This window comes from Polypterus senegalus, chromosome 13 (assembly GCF_016835505.1).
Source record: "Polypterus senegalus isolate Bchr_013 chromosome 13, ASM1683550v1, whole genome shotgun sequence".
Lineage (NCBI taxonomy): Eukaryota > Metazoa > Chordata > Cladistia > Polypteriformes > Polypteridae > Polypterus > Polypterus senegalus.
Genome location: NC_053166.1, coordinates 51,608,267 through 51,635,665, shown reverse-complemented (window position 1 = coordinate 51,635,665; position 27,399 = coordinate 51,608,267). Strand labels below are relative to the sequence as shown.

Here is a 27,399-nt window from a genome sequence, read left to right as displayed (position 1 = left end):
GCTTAGCTTCATACTACCGAAGATTCGTGAAAAACTTTGCAACTATTGCTAACCCCTTGCACCAGCTAGCGGTAAGGGCCAACAGTTGAGTGGGCCGGAGGACTGCGCCCGATGCCTTCCAACAACTCAAAGCTGCTCTTACCAGTGCACCTGTCCTGGCATACCCTGACCCCAACCAACCCTTTATTTTGGACACGGACGCCAGTAATGTGGGGGTCGGCGCAGTACTCTCCCAAAGGGGAGACGGAGAAAGAGTGGTGGCCTACTATAGTTGCAGCCTCAGTCGGCGGAGAAAAACTACTGTGTTACCCGCGGGAACTATTGGCAGTGATCTTGGCAGTGCGACACTTCAAGCCTTACCTTTTAGGCACTAAGTTCACGATTGAACTGACCATGCTAGCCTTACATGGCTGTTAAACTTCCGGCAACCTGAGGACCAGGTGGCAAGGTGGATAGAAATACTTCAGGAGTATGATTTGAGGTGCAACATCGACCAGGACGGCAGCATGCAAATGCTGATGCCCTCTCCAGGCGGCCATGCGTCCTCGATGACTGCCGATATAGCAGCCGGACTAGAAGAAACGGATGGAGCAGAGGAACCATTCACCATCGACCAGTTAAGGCAACTACAAGCAGGCGACCAAGTGCTGAAAGGGTGTAAGGGGCTGGCTGGAGACCCAGGAATGCCCGATTGGCAAACCGTATCTTCCCAAGGGCGGAACTCAAGTTGTTACATTCGCAGTGGGGCAGCCTGGAGTTGCGATGGTGTGATCTACGAAGATGGCAGGCACCAAGAGGGGGTACTGACCATTTGCAACTTCTGGTTCCCATGGCTTTACGCTGCGGGTCCTCCGTTGGGTTCATGGAGCAGCTGGATCTGGGCACTTTGGAAATACAAAGACAGTCGTCGGCTGCGGCAGCGATTCTATTGGCCGGATGTGCGACAAGATGCGGAGATGCACGTCCACTGCTGTGGCGTTTGCGGCACAGAAAGGACCTGGTCAGCGCTCTCACGCGCCACTACAACAGTATCTCGTCGGGCTCCCATGGAGAGGATTGGGGTAGATGTGCTGGGTCCTTTCCCTACCACAGAGGCGGAAATCGTTTTGTTTTAGTGGCGATGGACTATTTTACCAAATGGCGGAGGCATACGCCATTCAGATCAAAGTGCCTCCACAGCCACTCAAAACTGCTGGGCCGAAATGTTCACTTTCGATTGAGGTGCGAATGAACTGCACAGCGACCAGGGCGGAACTTTGAGAGCGGTTGTTTAAAGAGGTGTGTCAGCGGATGGGGGTGAAGAAGACCCGGACCACCCCCCTTCACCCGCAGAAGCGATGGACTGGTAGAACGGTTTAACCGCACCTTGGCCGCCCAACTTGCGATCCTCACTAGTCAACACGAGAGACTGGGATCAACATTTGCCTCTGGTCTTGTGGTATAGGGGCGGCTGTTCAGGAATCGAGTCAGTGCACACCGGCGGGGCTGATGTTGGAAGGGAGATCGCCGCCCGGTGGACTTGGTGTTTGGCTCACCCCTGAGCCTGAGCTTGCTGGCGGTCCGCGAAGCGGACTATCTCCGGCGATTGAAAGAGCGACTGAACACTGTACACCAACTGGCCAGAGAGGCCCTAGAGGGAGCTGGAGCCGCCAGAAGCGGGCATATTGCACTCAGGCGCATGGTCCAACCCTGAAGTAAGGGGACAAAGTGTGGGTGTTTTGCCCCAGAGGAAGCGGGGTTGTCCCCAAAACTGGCGCACCATTGGCAGGGACCTGGAGAAATTTTGGATGCAATTTGGACGTGGTTTTCAGTCGAATGCCTGGGCAGACAGGCGGGTGGTGCTGCATAAAGACCGTTTGGCACCATACCACCCATTGGCCCCAGCACCAGAAAGACTTGAGAACCAAAGCAACTCTCCAACATCCACCCTCGGTGCGAGACAGAACTTGACAGTCTCAGGACTGAGCCTGGCACGGGTGATGAAGAGTCAGGCAGGCCCAAGCGTGTCCGCCGCCGGCCAGGACATTTATCAGACTTTGTTTGTGAAAATTAGGGTTGTGGGGACACTAACCCTCTTGGGGCTGTGTAGCAACCCGGCAGTCAGCTGGCGGAGTGGCGCTTAATGGAGTAAATTATGTAAAATAGTTGTGGGGAATTCATGGGAAATTTATGTAGAAAGTTATTGTGTGTAAAGATTAACTAAGTTCGTAATTGTCTTTCCTGTTGTAAATGTTATATGTGTTTGTGCAGCTTCGGTGGGAGTGGGTTGGGATATCGCTGTCGGGGTTGTAAAATGTAAATAGATACGCCGTTAAGAAATGTCGTTTTGTTGTTGACCTTGACAGTGGTTAAGCGGATGAATTTGAGCTTTGCTTTCTGGCTATCTGTGAATAAAGAGATACAACAGGACAGAGCTGTTATTCATTGCTAAGATTTCATCTAAGCAATTAATGCCGAGACACTTTCAGTCGTGCGGTGTATGGGACATGAGTGCTCGTTACTTGAGAAGCTGGGTACAGCTGCGTGCTGCCGAGGCGCTCGTAGTGTGCAGTGTATGGGACACGGCTCGTGCTTAAGAGCTGGGTACAGCTCGTGCCTAATGCTGGCAATCCGCTAGCCGACAGCTTGGAAGAGGTGCGGCCGAAATCGGCGAAAATCTTCAAGACTTCGACCACGAATCGCTACAATACGTACATACATACACATACATACATACATACATACACACACATATATATATATATATATATACATACCTATCTACATCATATATACACACACATACATACACACACACAAATTATATATATGTGTGTGTGTATATATATATATATATATATATATATATATATATATATATATATATATATATATATATATATATATATATATATATATATATATATATATACACACATACATACATACATATATATACACATACATATACTTGTGTGTATGTTTGTATGTGTCTATATGTGTGTGTATAGCTTTGGTCACTGAGTGCAAGGGAAAAATAATAAAATATAGTCTATAAGTTATTAAACAGTAAAACATTAACGTTTTAAGAAGTACAGGTACATTGAGCTGCGGTGGGTTGGCACCCTGCCCAGGATTGGTTCCTGCCTTGTGCCCTGTGTTGGCTGGGATTGGCTCCAGCAGACCCCCGTGACCCTGTATTCGGATTCAGCGGGTTAGAAAATGGATGGATGGAGGTACATTGAGCACTACTGGAGTGGTTGCGGGTAAACTACATTTTAAAGACTGTGTAACACAACAGGTAAGTAACTAACAGCAGCTAAAATGTATATGGATCATCTCTCGGTAGTAGATCCCTTTTGAAAGCTACGACGGCTGTGGTATAGAAATTACATTTTCTATGTGAGCGTTCAAATTTGTGCCTCTGGTAATGTGCCTTACCGGCATTTAAAGAAAATTAGTTTTGTGTCCTCTGCAGTGTTAAGAGAGAAAGGCTTTGGTTTGGGATAAAAGGAAAAAGGTGTAAAGAAAGGAAAGTTGCCTTTTTCTTTTATATAGTATAGAGATGTGTTAAGCTGGCGTTATGATGCCTTTTGGGGACAGTCGCGTGGGTCTTGTGTAGACTGGTGAGATGTCCCTGCCATTAATCGGCTGTGATGGCACTGTCAGTCCTTCACTCCTGTGCGTATCTTCATAATCCGAGCTGAGGACCTCATAATCGTTATCGTGCAAAGAAAGTGTGAATCGCCTTAATATTATTTTGCCGTGGTGTATAAAAGGGGTCCGTGTTTGCACTTGTCTGGGCTATAAGCGCAGGGGAGGAAGAAAAAATTAAAAGTGCTCACTTTGACTTAAGGCAGAAGCGCAGTCAGCGTCTCAAAGGCCGGCAAGCTATACCGCCGCGCTGGCTGCTCGACTTTTGCTGGGCAGGAGACCCCAGTTTTTGTACACACGTTCATGATATCAAAAGTCTCAGCGCTCTTTGGAGGTAATTCATATATTATATATATAGCAAAATACCTAAGCCTCATGGCAGATAGTGTGTTAAAGAAGTAATGAAAAGAAAAGGAAACCTTTTAATAATAGCGTAACATGATTGACATTGTCATGAGTGTTGCTGTCATATATATTCCTGCCTAAATAAGTCACCCTCGCTTTGCTCTTACTTTGTTACCGTTCATTTAATCATGGCTAGTGGCAGAAAAATTATAAAATGGAAGGAGGATGGCTTTACCAAAACAATTATTGATGGCGAATCGATTATTCATAAAGCTTGAATTGGTGATCTGTTTTTCTGTGTTAACCTCATATTTTTCATACTTCTTCTCAAACTAAGGTGGTGCGAGGGTAAAATGAATCGGGATGCTGATCAGTGTAATCGGTGTACCAGGAAATCATGCATTGACAAAAGCTCCCTTTGCTTGTAATGCAAAGTGTGATTAAATGCATTATTTTTAGCGTTATGGAGCACATGCATGAAGCTTCTCAGCTGTGCTTGTGCTAAGAAAAGGAAAGATTTTAAAATAACGCAACACGATTGTCAATGTAACCTTTTTTAAGTAGTGCCTGGAGGATTCATTGTGAAGAAACTCTAGAGACAGAGTGTGTATTAACTTGTGGATTTTTCTGTGAGTATTTGGTGGCAGTGTGACGTTGCTTGAGGACGGCGTTAGCAGGCTCAGCTCAGAGCAAAATGAGGTAAATGGGAGGGAGATGATGGCGTGACTCCCCACCCGCCTTAACTGTCAATCCCCACAAACACAGTCTCGGAATTTGCATAAGCACACCCCTTCACCTACAATTTTAACTTAGTTACAAAGTGATCAAAACTCTCGTTTATATCCTGGTTCCTCTCATTAAACTTGTATCCCGCATTACCTGTGGGCATGTGAAGCCAGCGTAGCCTGTCTATGAACTTAATTTAAAGTTTAGGTTTACACCTTGCTTTCTTTCGAGGTAGCAGCACTCATGAATATGGTAGTATATGTCACTTTCGCTTTCTTATTGTTTAGCTGCCTTCTCAATTATATAATGCATGTTTTCTTAAGTGCTTTTGGAGGTCTTCCTGGTTTTCTACGCACTGCGTTGACAGTCAGTTCACGTGATTACGTGGGAGGCGTGATGATGTCACGAAACTCCGCCCCCTCGTCATTGCAGCTCAACTCCATTACAGTTAATGGAGAAAAATACCTTCCAGTTATGACCATTAGGCGTAGAATTTCGAAATGAAACCTGCCCAACTTTTGTAAGTAAGCTGTAAGGAATGAGCCTGCCAAATTTCAGCCTTCTACCTACACGGGAAGTTGGAGAATTAGTGATGAGTGAGTGAGTGAGTGAGTGAGGGCTTTTCCTTTTATTAGTATAGATATATATATATATATATATATATATATACCCGACATTTGCTTAATAGACATATGAATGCCGACAAAATAGCGCCGATTAAAACACGGCATCAAAATCGCGCAGACAAAATAGCAAAATTTTCATTAAATATGAATTACTAGTTTAAAGCATATATAATAATGTTTATTTTAGAAGTCAATATTATGAGACGCGGCATGCCATCAGCACGGCACACAGATAGTCTTTAAGATCACCCCCTGCATATGTAGGAAGAATTGCAGCAAGACGTCTTGATAGTTGAGCGTATTTAGACTTGCTGGCTGCCTGACTGCTGGTAATTACGCTTTGTATACGACGCGTTTTGCCAACCCTCGAGTTATTTGTTCGTGGCATGCCATCAGCAGTTATAACAGTTATAACCTAGCACATAATGTGTACATAATGCGCACGTACGTGTCCCATTAAAATGGGTTTGTCGGCGCTCATTTGTCCGTCGGGGTTTTGTCGGGGCTCATATGTCTATCGCGCTTTTGTCGGTGAACCTCTCTCTCTCTCTCTCTCTCTCTCTCTCTCTCTCTCTCTCTCTCTCTCTCTCTATATATATATATATATATATATATATATATATATATATATATATATATATATATATATATATATGTGGAGTGGTGGCTCTGAGGCTAAGGATCTGCAATAGGCAATCAGAAGGTTGCTGGTTTGAATCCCGTAAATCCAAAAAAGGGACTCTGCTCCGCTCTGCTCTGTTGGGCCCTTGAGCAAGGCCCTTAACTTGCAATTGCTTAGTAGTGAGGAAAGCACTATATAAATGCAAAGAATTATTATTATTATATATGCTGTATATATATATATATATATATATATATATATATATATATATATATATATATATATATATATATATATATATATTGACAAGTTTTTTTTTAATGCAAAAGGCATTCCATCAGACGTTTGTGGATGTGTATGTGTGTGTCACAGTATGAACTAGCTGCCCATCCAGTTGTTCAAAACACAAAATATATCTGTTCTGAAATTGACTAAACTGGTTATTTAATGGATGAAAGAATGGATGGATGTTTAAAATCTGAACACAAGTGTTGAGCAGTTTTTTAAATTAATTTTATTGACACCTTCAGGCCATATGCTATATAGAAGTAGAAAATCAAAAACAACACAGATACTGTAAATGTACAGCTCCGTGAATAGGCCTATATTGTGCCTTAACCATTTTATGCTAGGGCCAGAATCACTTAAACTAGAGGATATCTGGTTTTCTCAGTGAAGAAGTCTTGCTTTTTTCACTGCAGGTTCAAGAAGAGCTAGGGCAGCATGCCAGCCTCATCATAGGCCAAGCACACACAGATTTATATGTAGAGATGCCAATTAGCCAGATATGAATGACTTTGAGATGTCAGGGGATCCCTTATGGGCAAAAGGAGAACATCCCAACTCCACAGAGACAGGGACTTTGATGGGTATTGATGACAGATCCCTAGAGTTGCTAGTTAAGGGTGATAAACATTGCGCTGCTTATCTTCTATTCCATTATTTGTTGGGCCTGATATTGCAGAACGTCTATTCCAAAATAAATATTAACAACAAATTATCAAATTACTTGGGTTATTTTCTTAATTATATTGCTGTCACTGATTTAGAAAAATACAATTATTTGTCCCTGATTGATGTGGTTCTCAAAATATAATATGGTTGATTTTCTTGGAAATTCCATATCATAAATAAACAAAAAAGATAAGCATTGCGTAAATAGAAAGTATGATGAAGTGGTTAAAGTTGCTACTGATACTGTGACCATACGCAAGTCACTTAGTGTGCCCTTGCTCTGATTGGAAAAGCAAAAGAAATGTAACCAATTGTACCCCAATTTCATCTCAACATCAATGTCGGTTAAAAGTGAAAACCCAGCACTAGCACTCTGGCAGTGACAATCAGTCTGCTTGCACAAAATTTTACACTGTGTACAAACCTGGCTTGACTCCAGAGACTCCATACAACAAAAGCAATATCAGGTGTTTGCTAGGAGTATCAAATTCCAAGTGATAAAGAAGTCATTCACACATGTCAAACTTTAACTCTGCTTTACACTTTTCTGTCAGCTGCATTATTTGCTGGGTATACTAGTAGTGGTTTTCTTTCTTTCTACACAGGACTTCCTAAAAAAATATGGCTACATAAATCCTGTTAATTGGGAAGAGATGGCTTCTGCTACATCCACTGTTGCTGAATACTCAGACCCAGCCCCTAAAGATGTGTCTGCACTGATTTCTGAAGGGCAGTTCCAGTCTAGGTTTGGGAAGGATATGGATGAGGACCCTTCACTCAGCCCAGAGTATATTTACTCCTTAAAGAGTTTTCAACAAGCCAATGGCATTCCTATTACCGGAATTCTAGATGAAGCCACCAAGGAGGCCATGAACAAACCCCGCTGTGGTGTCCCCGATCTGAAAGTTGACTCCAACAGCATAGTGAATGGCAATGAAGACCCTAAAACTGAGACCACTGCCATCCCAGAAACTGACTCAGGTGGACTTAAACGTTCCAAAAGATTTCTTGACAGGATGGTGGAGCACACCAGGACAAAAAGGGGCAATCTGGACGTGTTGGGCTCCAGCAGTAATGGCAACCTAGTCTTCAGCAAGGCAAAGCTGAAATGGCGTCTCTTGAGTGAGGGATACAGCTTACAGTTGAGCATCAGTCAACAAAGGAGCGTACTTAGCACTGCCTTTCGCATTTGGAGTGAAGTTATACCACTGCAGTTTGAGGAAGACAATACATCCCCCTATTCTGACATTGACATCAAGCTTGGATTTGGCACTGGTAGGTCAAAGAAGCCATAAGTGGGTTTCACATAAGGCAGTCACGCATGGCCTGGGAATAGACGATAGAGAGGACCCAGAATCCTGCTGCTTGTTGTCAGGTTATTTATTATAATAATTAGAGGATAATAGGAGTGTCTTGGATTTTCTCCAGTGCAAAGAATACATTTACTAGCAAACAAGAGGTAAGGTGTCAGTAACTTTATGTTTATGAGCACTCCTAGATGTTTCTTCAGCTTGTTGTGTTCCTTTCGTAATATGTGTGATTGTTCTGGCTTTTGAAATATTTTATTTGTTCCTTTTAATCTTTACTTGTGTTAATTCTATAGGTGAGTAGTTCTTCTTCAGTGTTATGCCTAATAGGAATGCTGATGAGGCCTAATTAAAGATTCTACAGTAAATGTTCTGTAGTAATGCATCCTCTCGGCAGTCTCACAGGGGCTATCCCAAAAGGAGTCTGCCCCTAAGTTTACTCTGAGCAATCCCCATCCTCTCTCCTCTCCTCCATTGGACGTAGTCTTCTTCCAAAATTTGCTAAGCTAGTTGATATCAATACTTTTCTATATAATGAGAAGACAAGCAAAATTACTAATTTTATTGGCTAACTAAAAAGATTACAATATACAAGGTTTCAAGGCTACTCAGGCCACTTCTTCAGGCAAGATGTAATCTTGTCAAGATACTTGTCTATATAATAGTGCAAACTCACATTTGACACAGTGGTTGTGCAATTTATGAATGGATGTTTTGGATACAGACCAGCTTTATAGTTTTGCCATCCACCACTGACGCACACAATCTACCAATTCAAGAGATAAATGTGGAGTAACAATCACATGCCAATTTCTTGTACTTAAGAAATTCTTTTGTGTACCACAGTAGATTTTGCAAAATGTGCTTGAAATGTTACACACTTTCTCAACCACTGTCCCAGCCCTAAAGTTACTCTTGTCTATAAACATGTAGTAGTGCCCTGCTCAAAAATATTAGATTCAGTGTTGACCTGTCCTATTCTACTGTAGTCATATAGAAAACAGAAAAGTCATCAGGAGTGTCATGATGGGATTATATTCTACCACAGTAGGAGCCCACAGCAAGCTATTAATAATTTTTAAGTCCATCCATCCATCCATTATCCTACCTGCTATATCCTAACTACAGCTGTCACAGGGGTCTGCTGGAGCCAATCCCAGCCAAGTCCTATTGGATAAAATCCAACCATTTATTTTAGGACCTCAAGTTTTTTGTGAAAGGTTTTTGGAATGACCATATCCTAACATTGTTATGTAGACCCACAGATATGTTCGCAACCCCAACTCTTGTTTTCTTATCCTTTCACTCACCTAGCCTGGAAGGAGACACAGGCCACAGATGCAATACATTTGCACATGGCATTAATGGATCCATTCTGCATCTAGAACTGACTACTGCTGTGCTTCACTTCTCCTTTTAGAGGATGTCTTCTCGTTATTCACTTTATACTTCAGTAGGAAGGATAGAGCAAATATTAAATACAACCAAGGGAAGTCTGTAATATACTTTTATTCAGTAATTATAGTCTTGATCATTCTTAAATATTCTTAACTTGCCCGAACGCAAATGCAAATTAAAAGGTAAATATTTTTGGCAAATCAGCGATACAACCTGCTTATTTCAGGAGTTGTCAAAGATGACACCAGCTGGCTCACCAAAATGTATGTGGCATTTACTTTCTTAAGGTTACATTTCTGCAGCATATGACACCAGTCTTCTTCTTACTTCTTCTCCTCCTCCTTCCTGGTTCTTCTTTTCAAAAGATGTTTTCACTTTAAGGTTTTTAAAGTTTGTCAGGACAAAGGTAAACAGTACTTGTGCCTTTTTGTCCAATGTGCACAAAGTGATCATACACAAACATTACCGATGGTTCGAGAGTTTCACTTTACTGATGTGGAAGGTGCAGAAGGTACCCATTTCATCATTTAAAGTGCTGACTATAAAGTTCTAATTCCTTCTGTCTATACTAACACTTCCACTTCAATGTGGTTAGACAAGCTGCTTTTACAGAGGTCTAAAGTTAACTAACAGTTTAAACAATTATAATCATATACAAAATATCTATATTTTTTAACAATTTAAGGAATATGAATTACAATGAAATCACCTTCCTTTACAACCCCTTTTTCTATTGTATATATTCATTCTGGCTGTAGTAGAGACAATGCAGAAATTAGCTATGGATGGGACAGCAGTCCATCACAGAACACAATCATTTTCATATCCTCACTAACTCATAGTGGACCAGTGACTAAAGTACCACATTATCACAGTATTTTGGATGTTGGAGGAGATGTGCATGCCTGAAAATATACAAACTTCAAACAGATAGCTACTGTAATTTACTTTAAAATTCTCCTTTAAATGCAAAGCTTTTTACTATTTTTCCTCTAATCCCTTACATGAAATGAGCAAAGACTTGTGTTCTCCATGATGAAATAGACAGAACAAATCCAATTCAATTCAAGATTATTGTTCCAAGAGGAAATCTTGATTTTTCAGCAGATTCTTTTAGAGAGACCAAAATATCACAATACAAAATAGCATTAAGTCCATCTGATGTCTGATATCTTGTCTTCAGGTTGATACATACTACATACCTATAAATGGTACTCATAGATGTTTTCTGTCTCACAGGAAGACACCTGGGTTGTTCCCAGCTCTTTGATGGATCTGGACTGGAATTTGCTCATGCTTGGTACCAAGGCGACATCCATTTTGATGATGATGATCATTTTGTTGGGACCAACAGTGACCAGGGCATTAGCCTGTTAAAGGTGAGAGTGGAAGATTTTCTGAACTGCCTTGCTTGCTTGTTTATTTATGCTTAATCTATTTCCACCATTCTGCTGCTTAAAAGGTCAAGCTCAGGTAGGGGAAATCCCTTATTCTTGTGGAAACAAACAAAGTCAACCGCACTATCTGCCTTTGTTCTACAGTAGAGTTGTATGAAAAGTATATCCACTCATTTTCTTTAATTTCTATTATTTTGACCTCCAGGTTTCAGTAAAATGAACATTAAAAAGATCAATTTCTTAAGCTACTTCAGTTCCCTATAGTGTCAGACAGAGAATGGATGCCTACCAGCAGCAAGGCAAGAACCAGACCTTGACAAGATGCAACACATCCATATGTAGAGACCCATTTTATAGATACCATTCAACTTAACCTGTAAGTCTTTAGGTTGACTTAGATGAAGAGAGAAAATGCAGATTTCACACAGATAGTGAGCAGATCATGATCTGAAGGTATAACACTATGAGACAGTAGCACTAGCCACCATTCTGCTCCACTATAAAGAGACTTGGATTCTTCACAGTCAGGTTAAGTGGTTTGCTTACGTTTATCCAGTCCTGAGTCTACTTGTGTGCCTATACTTGTGTGCCTAAATTCAGACTTTAATGCAAAGAAACATCAGCTTTTAAACTCTAGAGTGAGAGGTATGGGCTACACTGTCCTGTTGGCTACAAGGCCTTCAATATGCAGCTAGTATGCTTTTTTGTATATATTAGGTCAGTTTTTTACAGTTGAGATTTCCTCTTATTGTCTAAAGACATTGGAGAAACTAAACTAAATTATGAGAATAGGATACTGACACTTACCATGAGACATTTTCAAATGGTGTATGAAAGCAGAACTTTTGTGACCCTACCATAAGGCACAGCCAAACATTAAACCCAGTGGTCTAATTACAGTCCTCCCACCACTGACATACACATCATCTAAGGCTTTTTAATATACACCTGTACTGTACATAGAGTACACAGGTAGGACCTGTAATTAATTGAAAACATATCCAGAGTGTAAATTAATTTTTATCATACACTTAGGTCATGTGGTGGGTGCAACAACACACTAGCAGCACATGCTCACAACCTACTTAGCTACATACAGAATTACCCAATATCAATCAATCAATCAGCATTTATTTATATAGCACATATTCATACAAAAAAATGTAGCTCAAAGTGCTTTACAAAATGAATAGAAAAATAGAAGACACAATAAAAGATAAACATAAGTCAACATTAATTAACATAGAATAAGAGTAAGGTCCGATGGCCAGGGTGGACAGAAAAACAAAAAAACTCCAAAGGCTGGAGAAAAAAATAAAATCTGTAGGGGTTCCAGACCAAGAGACCGCCCAGTCCCCTCTGGGCAATCTACCTAACATAAATCAAACAGTCCTCTTTGTATTTAGGGTTTTCATGGAAGGACCTGATGATGATGGTCACGTAGACTTCTGACTTTCAGTCCATCATTGTTGGTGCATCATGATGCTTTGAGTAGGTGGTGGTGGCGCAGGCCGCCACCACAAAAAACGGAAAAAGAAACAGAAGAGAGTAGGGGTCAGTACGGATTTTGGAGCCACTGTGAATAATTATTATGAAGAATTGAACATACAGAGTATCAGTATTAAGTTAAAGTGAAGTTATAAAAAGGCCATGTTAAAGTAATGTGTTTTCAGCAGTGTTTTAAAGTGCTCTACTGTATTTGCCTGGCGAATTCCTATTGGCAGGCTATTCCAGATTTTAGGTGCATAACAGCAGAAGGCCGCCTCACCACTTCTTTTAAGTTTAGCTTTTGGAATTAAAGGAGACACTCATTTGAAGATCTAAGGTTACGATTTGGAATATAACGCGTCAGGCATTCCGATATATAAGATGGAGCGAGATTATTTAAGGCTTTATAAACCATAAGCAGTATTTTAAAGTCAATCCTGAATGACACAGGTAACCAGTGTAGTGACATCAAAACTGGAGAAATGTGTTCAGATTTTCTTTTCCCAGTTAGGATTCTAGCAGCTGCATTCTGCACTCGTTGCAAATGATTTATGTCTTTTTTGGGTAGTCCTGAGAGGAGTGCGTTACAGTAATCTAGTCTACTGAAAACAAAAGCATGAATTAATTTCTCAGCATCTTTCAATGATATAAGAGGTCTAACTTTAGCTATGTTTCTTAAGTGAAAAAATGCTGTCCTAGTGGTCTGATGAATATGTGATTTAAAATTCAGATTACAGTCAACGGTTACCCCTAAATTTTTTACTTCCGTCTTAACTACTAATCCTAATGCACCAAGTTTATTTCTGATAACCTCATTAAATCCATTATTGCCAATTACTAAAATTTCAGTTTTCTCTTTATTTAGTTTGAGAAAATTACTATTCATCCATTCAGAAATACCAGTAAGACATTGTGTTAGTGTATCGAAAGAGTCATCAGGTGCTATTGATAAGTACAGCTGTGTGTCATCAGCATAGCTGTGGTAGCTCACGTTGTAACCTGAGATAATCTGACCTAACGGAAGCATGTAGATTGAGAATAACAGTGGACCCAGGATAGAGCCTTGTGGAACACCATATCGGATATCATGTGTCTTTGAGTTGTGATTACCACAACTGAACAAAATATTTTCTCCCTGTCAGGTAGGATTCAAACCAATTTAAGACACTTCCAGAGAGGCCCACCCATTGACTAAGGCGATTTCTAAGAATATTATGATCAATGGTGTCAAATGCAGCACTCAGATCTAAGAGGATGAGAACAGATAAATGGCCTCTGTCTGCATTTACCCATAAGTCATTTACTACTTTAACGAGTGCAGTTTCTGTGCTGTGATTTGTTCTGAAGCCTGACTGAAATGTATCAAGAATAGCATGTTTATTGAGGTGGTCATTTAACTGCATAATGACTGCCTTCTCTAGAATTTTACTTAAGAAGGGCAGGTTAGAAATGGGTCTAAAATTTTCAAAGGCAGAGGGTCAAGATTATTTTTCTTGAGCAGGGGTTTAACTACAGCAGTCTTAAGACAGTCTGGAAAGACCCCCGTATCTAATGACGAATTAACTATGTCCAGAATATTGTCAATTAGCGCCTGATATTTCTTTGAAAAACCTGGTTGGTATTGGATCAAGGACGCAGGTGGAGGGTTTCAGTTGAGAGATTATACTATGTAATTCAGGTAAATCTATCCTGGTGAAAGCATTTAATTTGTTTATAATGGAGTACCGGGGCTTTGGAGGTTCTGCAGTGTTGGGGAGATATACTATGTTATCTCTAATATCATTAATTTTTTGAGTGAAAAATACAGCAATGTTCTCACAGGTTTCACTGGAAGTATTCTGGGGGCATTCCTTTGTGTTACCTGGGTTTAACAGAAGATCAATTGTTGAAAATAAGACTCTGGGATTACTAACATTGTTATTTATAATATTAGAGAAATAGCGCCTCTCAAGGCGGACTGTGTTATTGTATTCTGTTATTTTAGCCTTCAATATCTCATAATGGATAGTTAGTTTAGTTTTCCTCCATTTACGCTCAGCTCTACGACATGTTCTTTTTAAATCAGACACTCTTTGGGTCTTCCATGGAATAACAATACTAGAGGATTTTTTAACTGTCTCATTCATCAATAAAACACTTATTTTAATCTACCATTTAACACCAAAGGTATATAACATGCTGCCATGTTATTTTTATTTCTAGAGAAATCCTTTACATAACATTATATCCTTGAAATCATATAAAGCAGTTTTGGGCAGGTCATTCCAGCAACACTTGGGATACAGGAAGAACCAGCACTTTAGAGGACACTAGCCTATTGTAGGGTCCACACACATATACAGACTGGACCAATTCAGAGTTGCCTATTAACATAATCACCACACCTTTGGGCATGCGGGCAGAAAACCAGTGTATCTGAAAGAAAATCCATGTAGACTATGGGAGAACATGAAAACTTAAATACAGGTAACATCCAGGCACTGCATTCAAACCTAGGATGCATTACACTTCACTACACTATGATGCCACTGAAAGTGATATTTAATTAGTCTAATGTCTATTATGTCTAATAAAAGGGTCATTAACATTGATATTTGCCATTTTGACAGAGGCCTACACATCCCTGTAAGTAGAGCTTTGAATTCTGTGCAATATTTTGAAATAACTGGCTATCTTGTTTCTGGGTGAATCATTTGGAATATCCACTTTAGAGATAATAGGCAACTGTCTTGAACTGTCTCTCCATTTATAAGTAACCTTCTCACAGCAGAATGATGGCATTATATCCCCTTCCAGAGTTGCTTTTCTGAGATCATTGCAGGCATCTTTTTTAAATTGCATTACCATAAATCTTTAAGGTCCAGACAGAACTGTTAAAGGTTCTCTTATTATACTGAGCTGGTGGCATTTTCTGATTATCAAATAATCAAGTGTACTTGACTCTTTTTAGCTTCTTAATTATAAGTAACTACCAAGGGTGTACTTATTTTTCAAATATAGCTTCTGTTTGATGGCTTTTTTGTTTGTTTTAATAAAAAGTAGCAAAATGACTTAATGAGGTTTAGATTATTATTAGTTATTCCCAAATGTAAAAACATTGGAATTAAAAGTGTGGGTACTTCACTATTCAAATGATTATAAAGCACTGGCATGCATTAGTGGGAATGTATTCTCAGAGACTGAATTCAACTGAACAAATTTCAAAATTGTTAACTCTGGTTATTTCCATGTTTAGTAAGACTAAATCAATTAAATAATCATTGTATGGAAAGCTTAACTCCATTGAATTCATTTTCCAAACCCACTTACCCCATTACATGTGCTGATTTACTGTATGTCTACCTGCCAGCACTAGAGATCTTGTGTCAACTGAAAGCAACAGCACATGATGTGCAAAAGCTTTCAGTGGAACGAATTTAGTTTTATTCCACACAGTCAGTGTTAATCTGTATGAAGTATGTCTAGACCCTAAAACCATCCATCCATTTTCTTAACCGTAAGCTCTAAATTGCAAAGATCCACAGTGCACATGGTAGAAACCTTCTCAGAATGAGGTGCTTGTCCATTACAAAAGAAGAGTGACTAGGCTGATTCTAGGGCTACAGAGGATGAATTATGAGGAACAATTAAAAGAGCTAAGCATTTTCAGTCTAAGCATAAGAAGATTAAGAGAACACTTGAGTGAAGTGTTTAATATTACATCCATGTATTCCAGCTGGATCTCAAGAAGTATGTGTTGAAACGGTAAACTATGTCACCAGTTGAAGTCTTGTCTTTTTTAATCCAATCAAAGACAGTGCTGAAAGGGCCTTCACAGACACCTGTATGAAAGCACAAAGATGAAACGAGCAGAAAGTCCAACTAAAAATATAAGGAATGGTTGTTTTCTTAGAAGTTCTAAGTGTTCTAAGACACGTACCCTACCACAATCATTAATTTTCAATTACAAATCATCTAACATCACATTTCTGGGATGAAGGAGGAAACTGGAAAAGTCCCTTACAGACCTGGAGAAAGCCCATTTTTGGAACTGAACAAAGAACTATGAAACAGGAACACTACCTACTACATCTCCATGCTCCAATCCCAAAGCCTGTACCCCTGGTCTGGATTAAGTGGATTAGAATATCACCATGCTGTCCATATGAAAATGTATGTTTCTAAATGATAAAAGCCACGTAAAGAGCTCCGAGTTCTGTTTAACCACAACATTTATTATATTGACATATTAGCTTAACACTGTATTAAAATGCTTACGAGATATGTCACCAGAAATTATGGAGCTGTAAATTGAGATGCTACAAAATTTAATGTAGGTTTTTGACACTTAGATATGTCACCAGAAATTATGGAGCTGTATATATTGAGATGGCTGGTTAGAAAGGCAAAATTTAATGTAGGTTTTTGACAATAGCAGTACTGGCTCACAATTTTGGGGTAAAAGATTAATGTCTGCTGCAGAATGTCATCTCAGATCAAGGACTAACCAAAAGATTCTAATAGTGAGGATAAGTAATGCTCTCTGTTCAGAGTTGTTGAGATATTTTACAAAAAGCAGTGTCCAGCATTGTGTCGAGTTATTATTTTCTTCTTTTCTGAAAGGTGGCAGTGTAAAGATTTAAGAACTGGGGTTATGTGTTCATATTTTCTTGTTCTTGTAATAATTCTTGCAGCGCATTTTGGATTAACTGGAGGCTGTATAGAGAACAGTTTGAACAGCCAGTGAACACCGCATTGCAGTAGTCAATCCTACTAGAGATAAATGCATGAATTAATTTCTCACAATCCTGTTTATTTAGAAAGCCTTAATTTCCTAATATTTTTAAGATGGAAAAACATGTTTTGGACGACTTTGTAGATAGTACTGAGCCCTGCGGCACCATATTGAACTTCTGTGTATAATGATGGAGTACTGTCAGCACATTTCTGTACATACTGGAATCGATTTGATAAATAAGAACTGTGTCAAATGCTGCACTTAAGTCCAACAACATAATTACAGTGGAATTTCCTTCACAGAGGATATCAGAATGTCATTTACAACCCGTGTTAGTGCCGTTTCTGTACTATGACCAGTCGAAAGCCAGACTGGAATTTCAGAAATTATGGAGCTGTTTTGTTGGCATATATTAAAATTATTAAAGTGCTGAATGCAATGAGAGTATTTGGTTTGTACTGTGATGGGGATCTTATATTTTTAATTTTCTGGTTAGAAAAAGTACCCTAGGCATCTATTAATGTAGAATAGTATTCTGAGCGAGCTTTAAAGAGGGCCTTTTTATATTTATTAACACTCTCTGTCCAAATTTGAAAGACATGTAGCTTTGTTGTTCTCCATTTATCATGTAGGACTTACTCAAGGTATCTATAAATTTTGAAGCAGAATTACAATCTAGATGTCGCACTGTCTTTGTTTTAATCTGCGAGTTAATTAAGAAGTTGGAAATAACTACATTTAATGGAGTAATATTTAAATTTTGAATTTCAACTTTGTAAGTTATAATTAAATCAATAAAAGTGTCAGTTTCCACATCAATGTGTACAGTCAGACAGAAGGTTGCTAAATTCAGTCACTGGCTCACAATTTTGGGGTAAATTTAAAATGAATTAATGTCTGCTGCAGAATGTCATCTCAGATCAAGGACTAACCAAAAGATTCTAATAGTGAGGATAAGTAATGCTCTCTGTTCAGAGTTGTTGAGATATTTTATCAAAATTTATGCAGTGTCCCCAGCATTGTGTCGAGTTATTATGGTGCTCTAATCAGTCAACCAGGCAGTTTTGCTTATTTTGGGATAATACATAAGAAGTTAGGTGGCAGTGCATGAAATTGGCACACCAGGTGCCAGCAGTGAAAGGAATGCAATGGGTAAGGGACCAGATACAATTAAATTCCGACATTTTGTTATTATTTTCACAGTGCAACATGCTTTGGGCTTGCCACACAACTACCGCACTGAGTCTATAATGCAGCCCAATTACATTCCACAAAACAATAATGCAGAACTGAACAAACAAGACAGGAAGGACATCCAGGCCCTGTATGGTAAGTGCCCCAGGTATGCTGCTAAACTGTGCTGATTTGTGCTCTGCTGAACTGTGGTATCTTTATAAAGATTTGACCTTGAAAGCTCATTTCACTGTGAAAGGATAAGTGCATCAAAAAAGTACCTGGGGAAGTTCAATAGTGCAGTTGTTCAAATCCCACAAAAACAGCCACTGTCTGTGATGAGTCTGCATATTCTCCACATGGCTGCAATGGATTTTTCTTTGGGTACTCCAGTGTTCCTCACACTGCATGTAGACATTCAGGTTGAGATGTCTTGAACTTTAAACTGAGATGGTATGAGTAGAAGTGTGCATGAGTGAGAGTTCTCTGTGATGGACTGGCTCTACATTGAGGCTTGGTTCCTTCCCTGATGCCAGGTTAGGATCTGGCTACTGCAACCCTGGACTGGATTTAGCTGGTTCAATAATTGATGGATGTATCTGGATCTAAAAGTATTAAGAACACCATACTATGCTATAAATAATTAACAGAGACCTTATTCCCCTAGCCGTGAAATTTTTAAAAGTATGGCATATTTTTTGGGAATTCCCCTTGTTTAAACCTTACTGGAATAAACATTTGACTTATTTATCACATAGTTTTGGAATGATAATAGTTTGGAACTCTCAAACAGCACTATTCAGAGCAACACCCATTTCTGCTTAATGAATTATCTATTGTGATAACTTGCACAGCACTACTAGCATGGCATCTTATCTTGTGCAGCTGGAATCCTGTCACTAAACCAAAAACTAATGTGAAAACAATGTCCTATTTATTTATGATCATAAAAAAAACCAAATTCGCTTTACAAAGAACTGTCCAAAATGTCTGTAAACTCTGGCAGAATTTTATTTGCCTGCTACTTTTTGTCAGATCATTAAATAAATATTAGTGATGCTATGAGGTAAGGAAAAGCCTCAGGGTTAAAATGGTGTTTTTCTTGCAGCAGGGTTCTAGGATGACCCTATTTTTATTTACGAATGCCCCAAATCCTATCTATAGCCCTGTGTGTGTTTACTCTTACTGTCTTACTGCCACTGTCAGGGTTGACTGCTACTGTATTTCAATTTTTCCCCTTTCTTTAACATCTATAACCCCACTCATTTAGATTGTGCACCAGAATAGATAAGAGAGATAGTTACACTTTTTATTTATACGGAGATTAATTTAAGATTTTATTTGTGTCAAAACTATAAGCAGAGTAAAATGAGTGCTAATAAAATCATACAACCAGATAAATAAGCAGTTTGTCTTGTTGCTTAGACTACTAGGTGGCTCTCTGTTTCAGTATGTTGATTTGTCTCTGATCCAATGTAATCTAGAAATGGCTCTTGGAGGAAATGCTAGAGACACACAGAATGGCTATCTGCATGTATAGAACAGAGACACTGAGCCTCTGTAAGGCTAAGGTATTGATGTACCTCTTGAATCAATGGGATGTTGTAATTAAGGGACTCTCCTAGTTCATTCCACTCCTGTTTAGGCATAACTCGGTCCTCATTCCATCTCTGGCCAGACTGTCCTTTAATCTCTGCCACCTGTATTCCCCTGGGCTAATCTTCCTGGAAAGGGAAGGGGTGTGGATGTTTCCACAACTTATTCTGCTTTCAGAGGCTCATTAAATTCTACCATTAATGTCACAAAACAGCAGCATTACTCTCAGTGGGGTGAAGATTATAGCAAAGCACTCTCATGTAATCATTTACAAACAAATCGATGCAGAGCCTTCAAACCCCTACCAGAAAATGTCCAACCCAGAGAAGTATTTAACAAAAGTTCTTCTCTGATCTTTGTCATCGACTGAGAGGAATGCACAAGACCAAATGAAATGCTGGAATGCCAGCTGGGTCACCCCGGTTACCAAAATAATAATTTGAAAAATAATAATAGGCACACAATGGCACAAAAAGCAACAAAGCAGTAGTTTTTGTGATAAGGCTCTGAAGAGCGGTCAGGCTTCAGGGTAGAGCTCCGTACCCAAATTAGATGCCTGCTTCTGGGAGTGCTCTCCTCTTATAGTCTGTAGACCCGAAAGGGTTGAAGTCAGTTGCTCTCATTGGGCTTCTTCTCAAAGCTGAGGGTGGAAAAAGAGACAAGACAGTCAGTAATCACAACCCTTTGTGTCCCAGGGTGGTAGTGCTTACCTCTGACAAGCCCAGAAGATGACCCTCTGATGTACATGCATGACACCTAACAGGTTCATAGATGTGACCATACAAAAACTGACTTATCCAACTGCTCCCTAAATATTAACATTTTTTAAATAAAAGTATGGCTCAAACATTTTTAACCTACATGCAAGATGTTACTCTCCATACATGGTAATGTAGAGTGTCTACTTCATTAAATCTTCATTTTAGTGTAGAGCTGACAGCATATATAGAACAGTTTTTGAGTCATGTCATGAGTTGTATTGTTCCCATTGGATCCTAGTGAGTTTAACTGCAGTTTTATAGTCTCTGCAGTACTGATACACTGCCTTCGGGAATCTGCACACAGAAGTCATTTAAACTCTGCAGACAGCAGGCCAAGGTGGAAATGTTTCTCTCTGGATAATTGATTTTAATTCTGTACAGCTCTGTTACCCAGCTCCACCATTTCTTGTATTTTTAGTTAGACTTTCTCCTGATTTCATCTTTGTGCTTTCATGCAGGTGTCTGTGAAGGCCCTTTCAGCACTGTCTTTGACTGGATCAAAAGAGACAAGACTCCAACTGGTGACATAGTTTACCGTTTCAACACATACTTCTTCAGATCCAGCTGGTACTGGATGTATGAGAATAAAAATAACAGGACCCGGTATGGAGATCCCATCCCCATCACCAGTGGCTGGAAGGGAATTCCCAGTGCCGATATTGATGCATTTGTGCACGTTTGGACTTGGAATAAAGATGCCCAGTATTTTTTTAAAGGTAAAACAAACATGTGTGCATTTTGGTTTTATACTTTTAAAATGTGTTCTCCCAATAAGTGTCATCAAAATTCCATATCCAATGTCACAAAGCATTCATCTATCCCAGAGCACATTCTGGCAGAATTGGCCCTGTTCTTCGCAGGGTACGCTCAAGCAAACACAAATTCTAGATGGCACTGGGCCAGTTGGCTTATATTAAATAAGTGCCAGGCTTGACTTGCAATGCCTCCTCTGTCCAGCCCACCTCACCTCACCCTTTTTATCTTTTTGATGCTGTTCAGGTTGCACAGTCCAACAAGCTTGTTTTTCCTGGCTGTCACACCAAACAAAAGATTTGTTTTAAATTGGTTAGTAGGGACAATTGTCTTGTTTTGTGCAGGCTGTGTAAATAATTACTTTCCAAATGCCTGCCTACCATATAAACTGTGTAAATGAGCCCCTGATTCACATTGTCAAGGATTTACACCATGGCTTTTTATGAATCCCTCAACCCTCCATATCCAATGTTCTCCATTCACTTAGCACTGCATATGCATATATGCATATATACTTTACATATTTCATTTTTCATCTTTCTTTCTAACAGTCTGGGTATTATATAGATAGATAGATAGAGATAGATAGATAGATAGATAGATAGTTTATTAATCCCAAGGGAAATTCACAAATCTATTTGCACCCAGTGATACAAAAGCACCCAGATAGAAATGGTTCAATCTGCTTGAAATCCAGCATGACAAATCAACATGACAAGGTATACAAAATTGTTGGTTTCATGACTATTATGCATTAGTTATGCTGTCTCACAGCTTCACATTTTTGGGCTTAAATCCTTTCTAGTTCTTGACCCAATATATCAATTATCCACTCACACCTCAAAAACATTTGTTTTTTGTGATTCTAAATTGGATGTGTGCATGAGTGTAAATTGGTTCCAGACTTATACCCAACGCTGCCAGTCATAGCCCTTAATCCCCAGGATCCTGAACTGAACAAAGCAGAAAATAGTTGGATTAATATCATTCAAAAACAGAAGCACTAATAGAGGGCTGCAATGCTGGGCTCACTATAAAAATATAATAACTGGATGGGGTCTCATGATGGTGACCTCAGAATATTTAAACTGCCTAAGAAGCATGCCAAGAATGTTTATAATACGTGTTCAGTCAAATGAAAGCTGAACTAATATCATCCATCTATCCATTTTCTAGCCTGCTTATACAGTTCTTGGTGGTGGAAAGCCTATTCCAGCATCATTTGGCGAAACTCAGAAACCTATATTGGATGGGGTATCATCTCAGGGCAATCTAATTTATACAGCGACAGTCACTCACAAGGGGCTAATTCACTCACTATCACAGCATACAGGTGGCCATTCAGATGGGACAGGTCAATAATGAAGGTTCTCCCATCTGCTTCTACCCTCTCAGGTGGCTCTGAGGCTAAGGATCTGTGCTGGTATAAAAAAAGTTTGCTGATTTGAATCCCTGTTACCTACACTGCTGAGCCCTTGAGCAAGCCTCTTAACTTGCAATTGCTCCAGGGGTGCTGTGCAATGGCTTACCCAGTGCTCTAAACCCAAGGGTCATGCTAAAACTAACAATTTTTTTATATAAGAAATTATATAAGGCAAAAATAAAGAATTGATATACTTTGTTAATCCCTGAGGGGAAGCTGCCTTTTCAAATGACCTTTGGGAGTCAGAGCACAGGGCCAACCATTACACAGCACCCCTGGAGCAATTTTCAGGCTAAGGGCCTTGCTCTAGGGCCCAACAATGTAGGATCACATCTGGCAACCTTCCAGATACCAGCACAGATCTTTAGCCACAGAGCCAAAAAGAATGTGGGAGGCCTTGTTGAAAGACAATGCAATAGGATTGGAAAATACCACTTCAAGCCATTACAGCAGCCATGTCAACGTTATCAGCCTCTTATGGCATTGCAATGCTTGGAGGGCAATGTTTCAGTCAACTGGTCAAATGACTTGTAAAGGAGAGATGCCATTCATGGCGTCCATTACTGTATCTGGCAAATTCACCTTCTTCTGTGCTGGTGTCAGTGTTGAACGTCATAGAAATGTTAAAGCTTGGCAATGGGTGTTGTCAAGCAATGAGCGCCTCTCCTCCCTTGTGAATGATTACCACAGAAATCAACAGTGCAATGTGGACAGCTTTCCTACATGCTATATAAATAAGAAGTATTATTATTATTATTATTATTATTATTATTATTATTATGCTATCTGGTAGAAGTACTTTGGCTATGTAACAATATGCTCAGAATTCTTGTCAGCAGGGACCATGTTCCACTATGATAATACCTGACAACTCATTGCAGACATTTCTTGTGAATGCCAGTGTGGTGCCAGCACACTTTCTTCAACCAGCCGTGTGTCCAGGACCTGGACCTGTCTCTAACATACTTATGTGACTCCATACCACTAGGCATGGCCATGTACATCACCAAGCATTGATGTCTTATGTGTTATAAAACTGTAGCTCAATTCCTCCCCTAATAAGCTGGTACTTTGTGCTGCTTTTAGAATTATTAGTCACATGTGGACTGTTCTGCATGCTGATTTTGGAACCAAATACTTTTTTGCCACTGAATGTATCTTGAATAAAATAATGATTACAAAAATGTAGTCCTTTCAATAAGTTCCAGAACCTCATTTTCATCACTCTGGTCATTTAATTAGTGCTGAACTGAACCAAAACCAAAAAAAGGCACTTGCTAGTTGCTGTTTTGTTTGTGATTTAATGAATGAAATATTTATTTTTGTCTTTCAGGTACACAGTACTGGCGCTATGACCCTGACAATGATATGACATTTACTGAAGATGCACAAGGAAATCAGTACCCCAAGCTGATTGTGGATGGCTTTCCAGGAGTACCCACTCCAATAGATGCTGCATTCTTTGACAAGCGAGATCGCAATATCTACTTTTTCCGAGGATCTGATGTGAGTTTTTCATTACTTTTCTGCTGTTCTTGGGCCAGGCATATTTATAGTGTGCCATTTTCTTCATAATGATTGTGGCATTATGATTTATTTGCATTCTTCAAAAAGGGTGAGGATTAAGAACCATGGACTCAGGTTTGTATAGGCGAATTAGAAATTCTGTACTGTTACTTAGCCTACAACTTTTAATATTAAAGTTAATATTTTTTAAAGATCAGGGTGATATTGCTTCGGTGATATTGTATTTGACTAAATGTTGTCTCGACACAGTGATGTAATGGTTATTGTTCAATGGTCTAGGAAAAAGATTTCTAGCCTGGTCAGTGTTAGTGTTGTACTGCATGCTGTTTCTGTGTCTACATGAGTTCTTCTCCTACATCCTGGTATTAGTCCCATAGAACTAAGAGTAGTTGTGTGTGCCTATGATTGTGGCCAGAAACTGATTGGCCTACAGTGCTAACCCTGCAAGTGTGAAACAAGGTAAGTTAATTAAAAAAGGGATGGGGGAATTGATGAATGGACTATTTGGAAAAAATAGTAAGACTGCCCTTGAGTTAATTCTTGGTAAGCAAGAGCAACTTTCATTAGAAATGTATTATCCAGTTACAAAACTCATTCCAGTAATGCAAGCACATGTGATGTCACCATGATTTGTTTATACTGAAAATGGAAGTAGTGTATTTTTAAGTAATATTGCCTCATGATAAAGAAGTTAAATTTGAAACCAAAAGGTTAAAAGTTCATTTAGACTCGTTTTTTGAATCTCAGCAAGTCGCCTGCACACTGAATGTATTCTCCCTATGCTGACTATGTTGAACGATAATGAAAATGCAACAACTTGACTTCAAAACACAGTCTATCGCAGTGCATACTTATAGTACACATTTGCTTACACTTACTTAGACCAGGCCAATTTAAAGTCACCAATCGACAGCAGTACTAGTCTTTGGCATATGGAAGGAAAATTTAAATGGATACAGGGATAATGCGTAAACTTTACACAGGCATTCGATTAAACATATTGTGCTGTATTCAATCACACAAAAAACAAAACATGGATGAAAGCAGCACATATACTGTACATCCCACATTATGGAGTTCACATTTTCTGATTATACAGGCAGCTTTGGAGTGCAGCCCTGGCAATTAAAACTGACAAAAGTGAGACAAGATGCAAAGCATCTTTTGTGAGAAACTCCCTTTGGAAGCATAGCTGGATAAGAACATTAGGCAGATGGACAGGCCAAGAAGTTAAGCCTAGCAAACAAGGAGCTGGACTGAACTCCACAACACTGTATTCTCAGCTCCTCCCACTTAACATACTACTACTTAAATCTGCCTTAACCACATTTTTGTAAAGTAATCTGGAATAGTTTCATCATTAATGAAATAATGTAAGATCAAGATAAGGACTGACTTGTCATTAATTCATCTTCTGTGAGCATGTTTATTCACACCCTCTTTTTCAAATTTAGGATTGTGTTCAAGTTCAAGCCAGGAAAAAAATGCACAGATTACAAAACTAAACAGCAATAAAGTATGATCTATGGATGTTTCAAATATCACCTTTTGTGTTCACAGAAAAAAAATATTGCATGTTGGCAGACAACAAGATAATTAAGTTTGTAAGGTTAATTAGCCATATCACTTGAATTATAAATTCCACTCAAAATAGCCTCTGGGGGCCACCATCAGCTCTTCCTGTTATTAAGAATACACAGTTTAAGACTGAAGTTGTAGATGCAATTATTGTTACTTGATGTTTGTATTTTTTTCAGGTTACTGCATTTAATGTGGACACAAATCAGAAGGTTTATGGATACCCCAAAGCCATGACTGATGTCTTCCCAGCGACAACATCTGGTGACCACCCAGTCAAGAGTCTGGATGCTGTTTACTTTTCCTATACAACTAACTCCATCTATTTTATAAAAGATAAGTTTTACTGGAAGGTGGTGGATGATTCAGACCGATCTCGTAATCCTTCCTATCCATACAATGGCTTGCTGAGCAGCAAAAGACTCTCAAATAATTGGTTTGATATTTGTGATGTACATCTTTCTGTCTTATTTTTGAAAAGCAGCTAAGGCAGAACGTTTAGGGAGAAAAAATACAATAAGAAAAGTGAGAGGGAATGTCATTAGTGTCCTGAGAGTATACTTTTAGCTTTCTTTGTTGGTCTAGACCGGGACCAGTGCTCATTTGAGCAGATTTATTTCAGCATCTACCAGTTTTCTTAAGCTATTTGAAAACTGCAGTCTTCATTTTAGGTTTTAGACCAAAATATGTTTTACTTTAGTCACAGTTTAAGTCAGACTGTCTGTATTCATTTTAGTCAAGACAAATTTACTAAAATCTAGTTCATTTTAGTAAATGATAACAGCTCTCCCTTTATTTTTCTTTTTATTTAGTCATAAGATAATGCTACGGACTAATGCAGCCAATAGACATGCTGTTTATTTAATTGATGACACAGCACTTTCCAGCTCTGAGACAGTCTATTTGTGTGTGTAAGTGTGCTCTACGATGGACTGGCGTCCCAGCCAGGGTTGATTCCTGCCTTGTGCCAGAACTGAACTCTGGTCTCCCCAACCCTGTAAGGGATGATTTAGTTCAGAAATTTGAAGAAAGAATAAAAGAATATATTTTAGTTTTCAGTAATATTGACAACGTGGAATTATATATTTCGAGAAGAACTGTAGATATGACAATGGTGTAACTTTCGATAAAACATTTAAAATGTATCTTTTGTACATGGTCATAATTTAAATGTACTATGTCTGCACATTTAACAAAATTCAGTTTTGTCTTTTTTTATTTTTACCAATGTGATTAATTAGTCCTCATCATCATTGCAATGCAGGATTTTCATTGTGCTAGCAATTTGATCTTCAAACTCAAAAAATATCTGTGATAATTTTACTCCATTAAACCCACCCTGATATCTTCCTAGACAATATCTGATCACTACTAG

General features: G+C 39.2%; 1 protein-coding gene across 1 annotated transcript in view; it reads left to right on the top strand.

Moving 5' to 3' along the window:
• LOC120543301 (matrix metalloproteinase-21-like) overlaps nucleotides 1-26,512 on the top strand; it is a 33,454-nt gene extending 6,942 nt beyond the window's left edge. Inside the window, exons 2-8 of the mRNA XM_039776337.1 lie at nucleotides 7,512-8,181; nucleotides 10,851-10,990; nucleotides 18,311-18,338; nucleotides 18,417-18,542; nucleotides 21,202-21,459; nucleotides 24,253-24,425; nucleotides 26,204-26,512. Of these exons, the coding sequence (XP_039632271.1) occupies nucleotides 7,512-8,181; nucleotides 10,851-10,990; nucleotides 18,311-18,338; nucleotides 18,417-18,542; nucleotides 21,202-21,459; nucleotides 24,253-24,425; nucleotides 26,204-26,512 (1,704 nt within the window). The remainder of the gene's footprint in view (nucleotides 1-7,511; nucleotides 8,182-10,850; nucleotides 10,991-18,310; nucleotides 18,339-18,416; nucleotides 18,543-21,201; nucleotides 21,460-24,252; nucleotides 24,426-26,203) is intronic.
• Nucleotides 26,513-27,399: the final 887 nt, after the last annotated feature.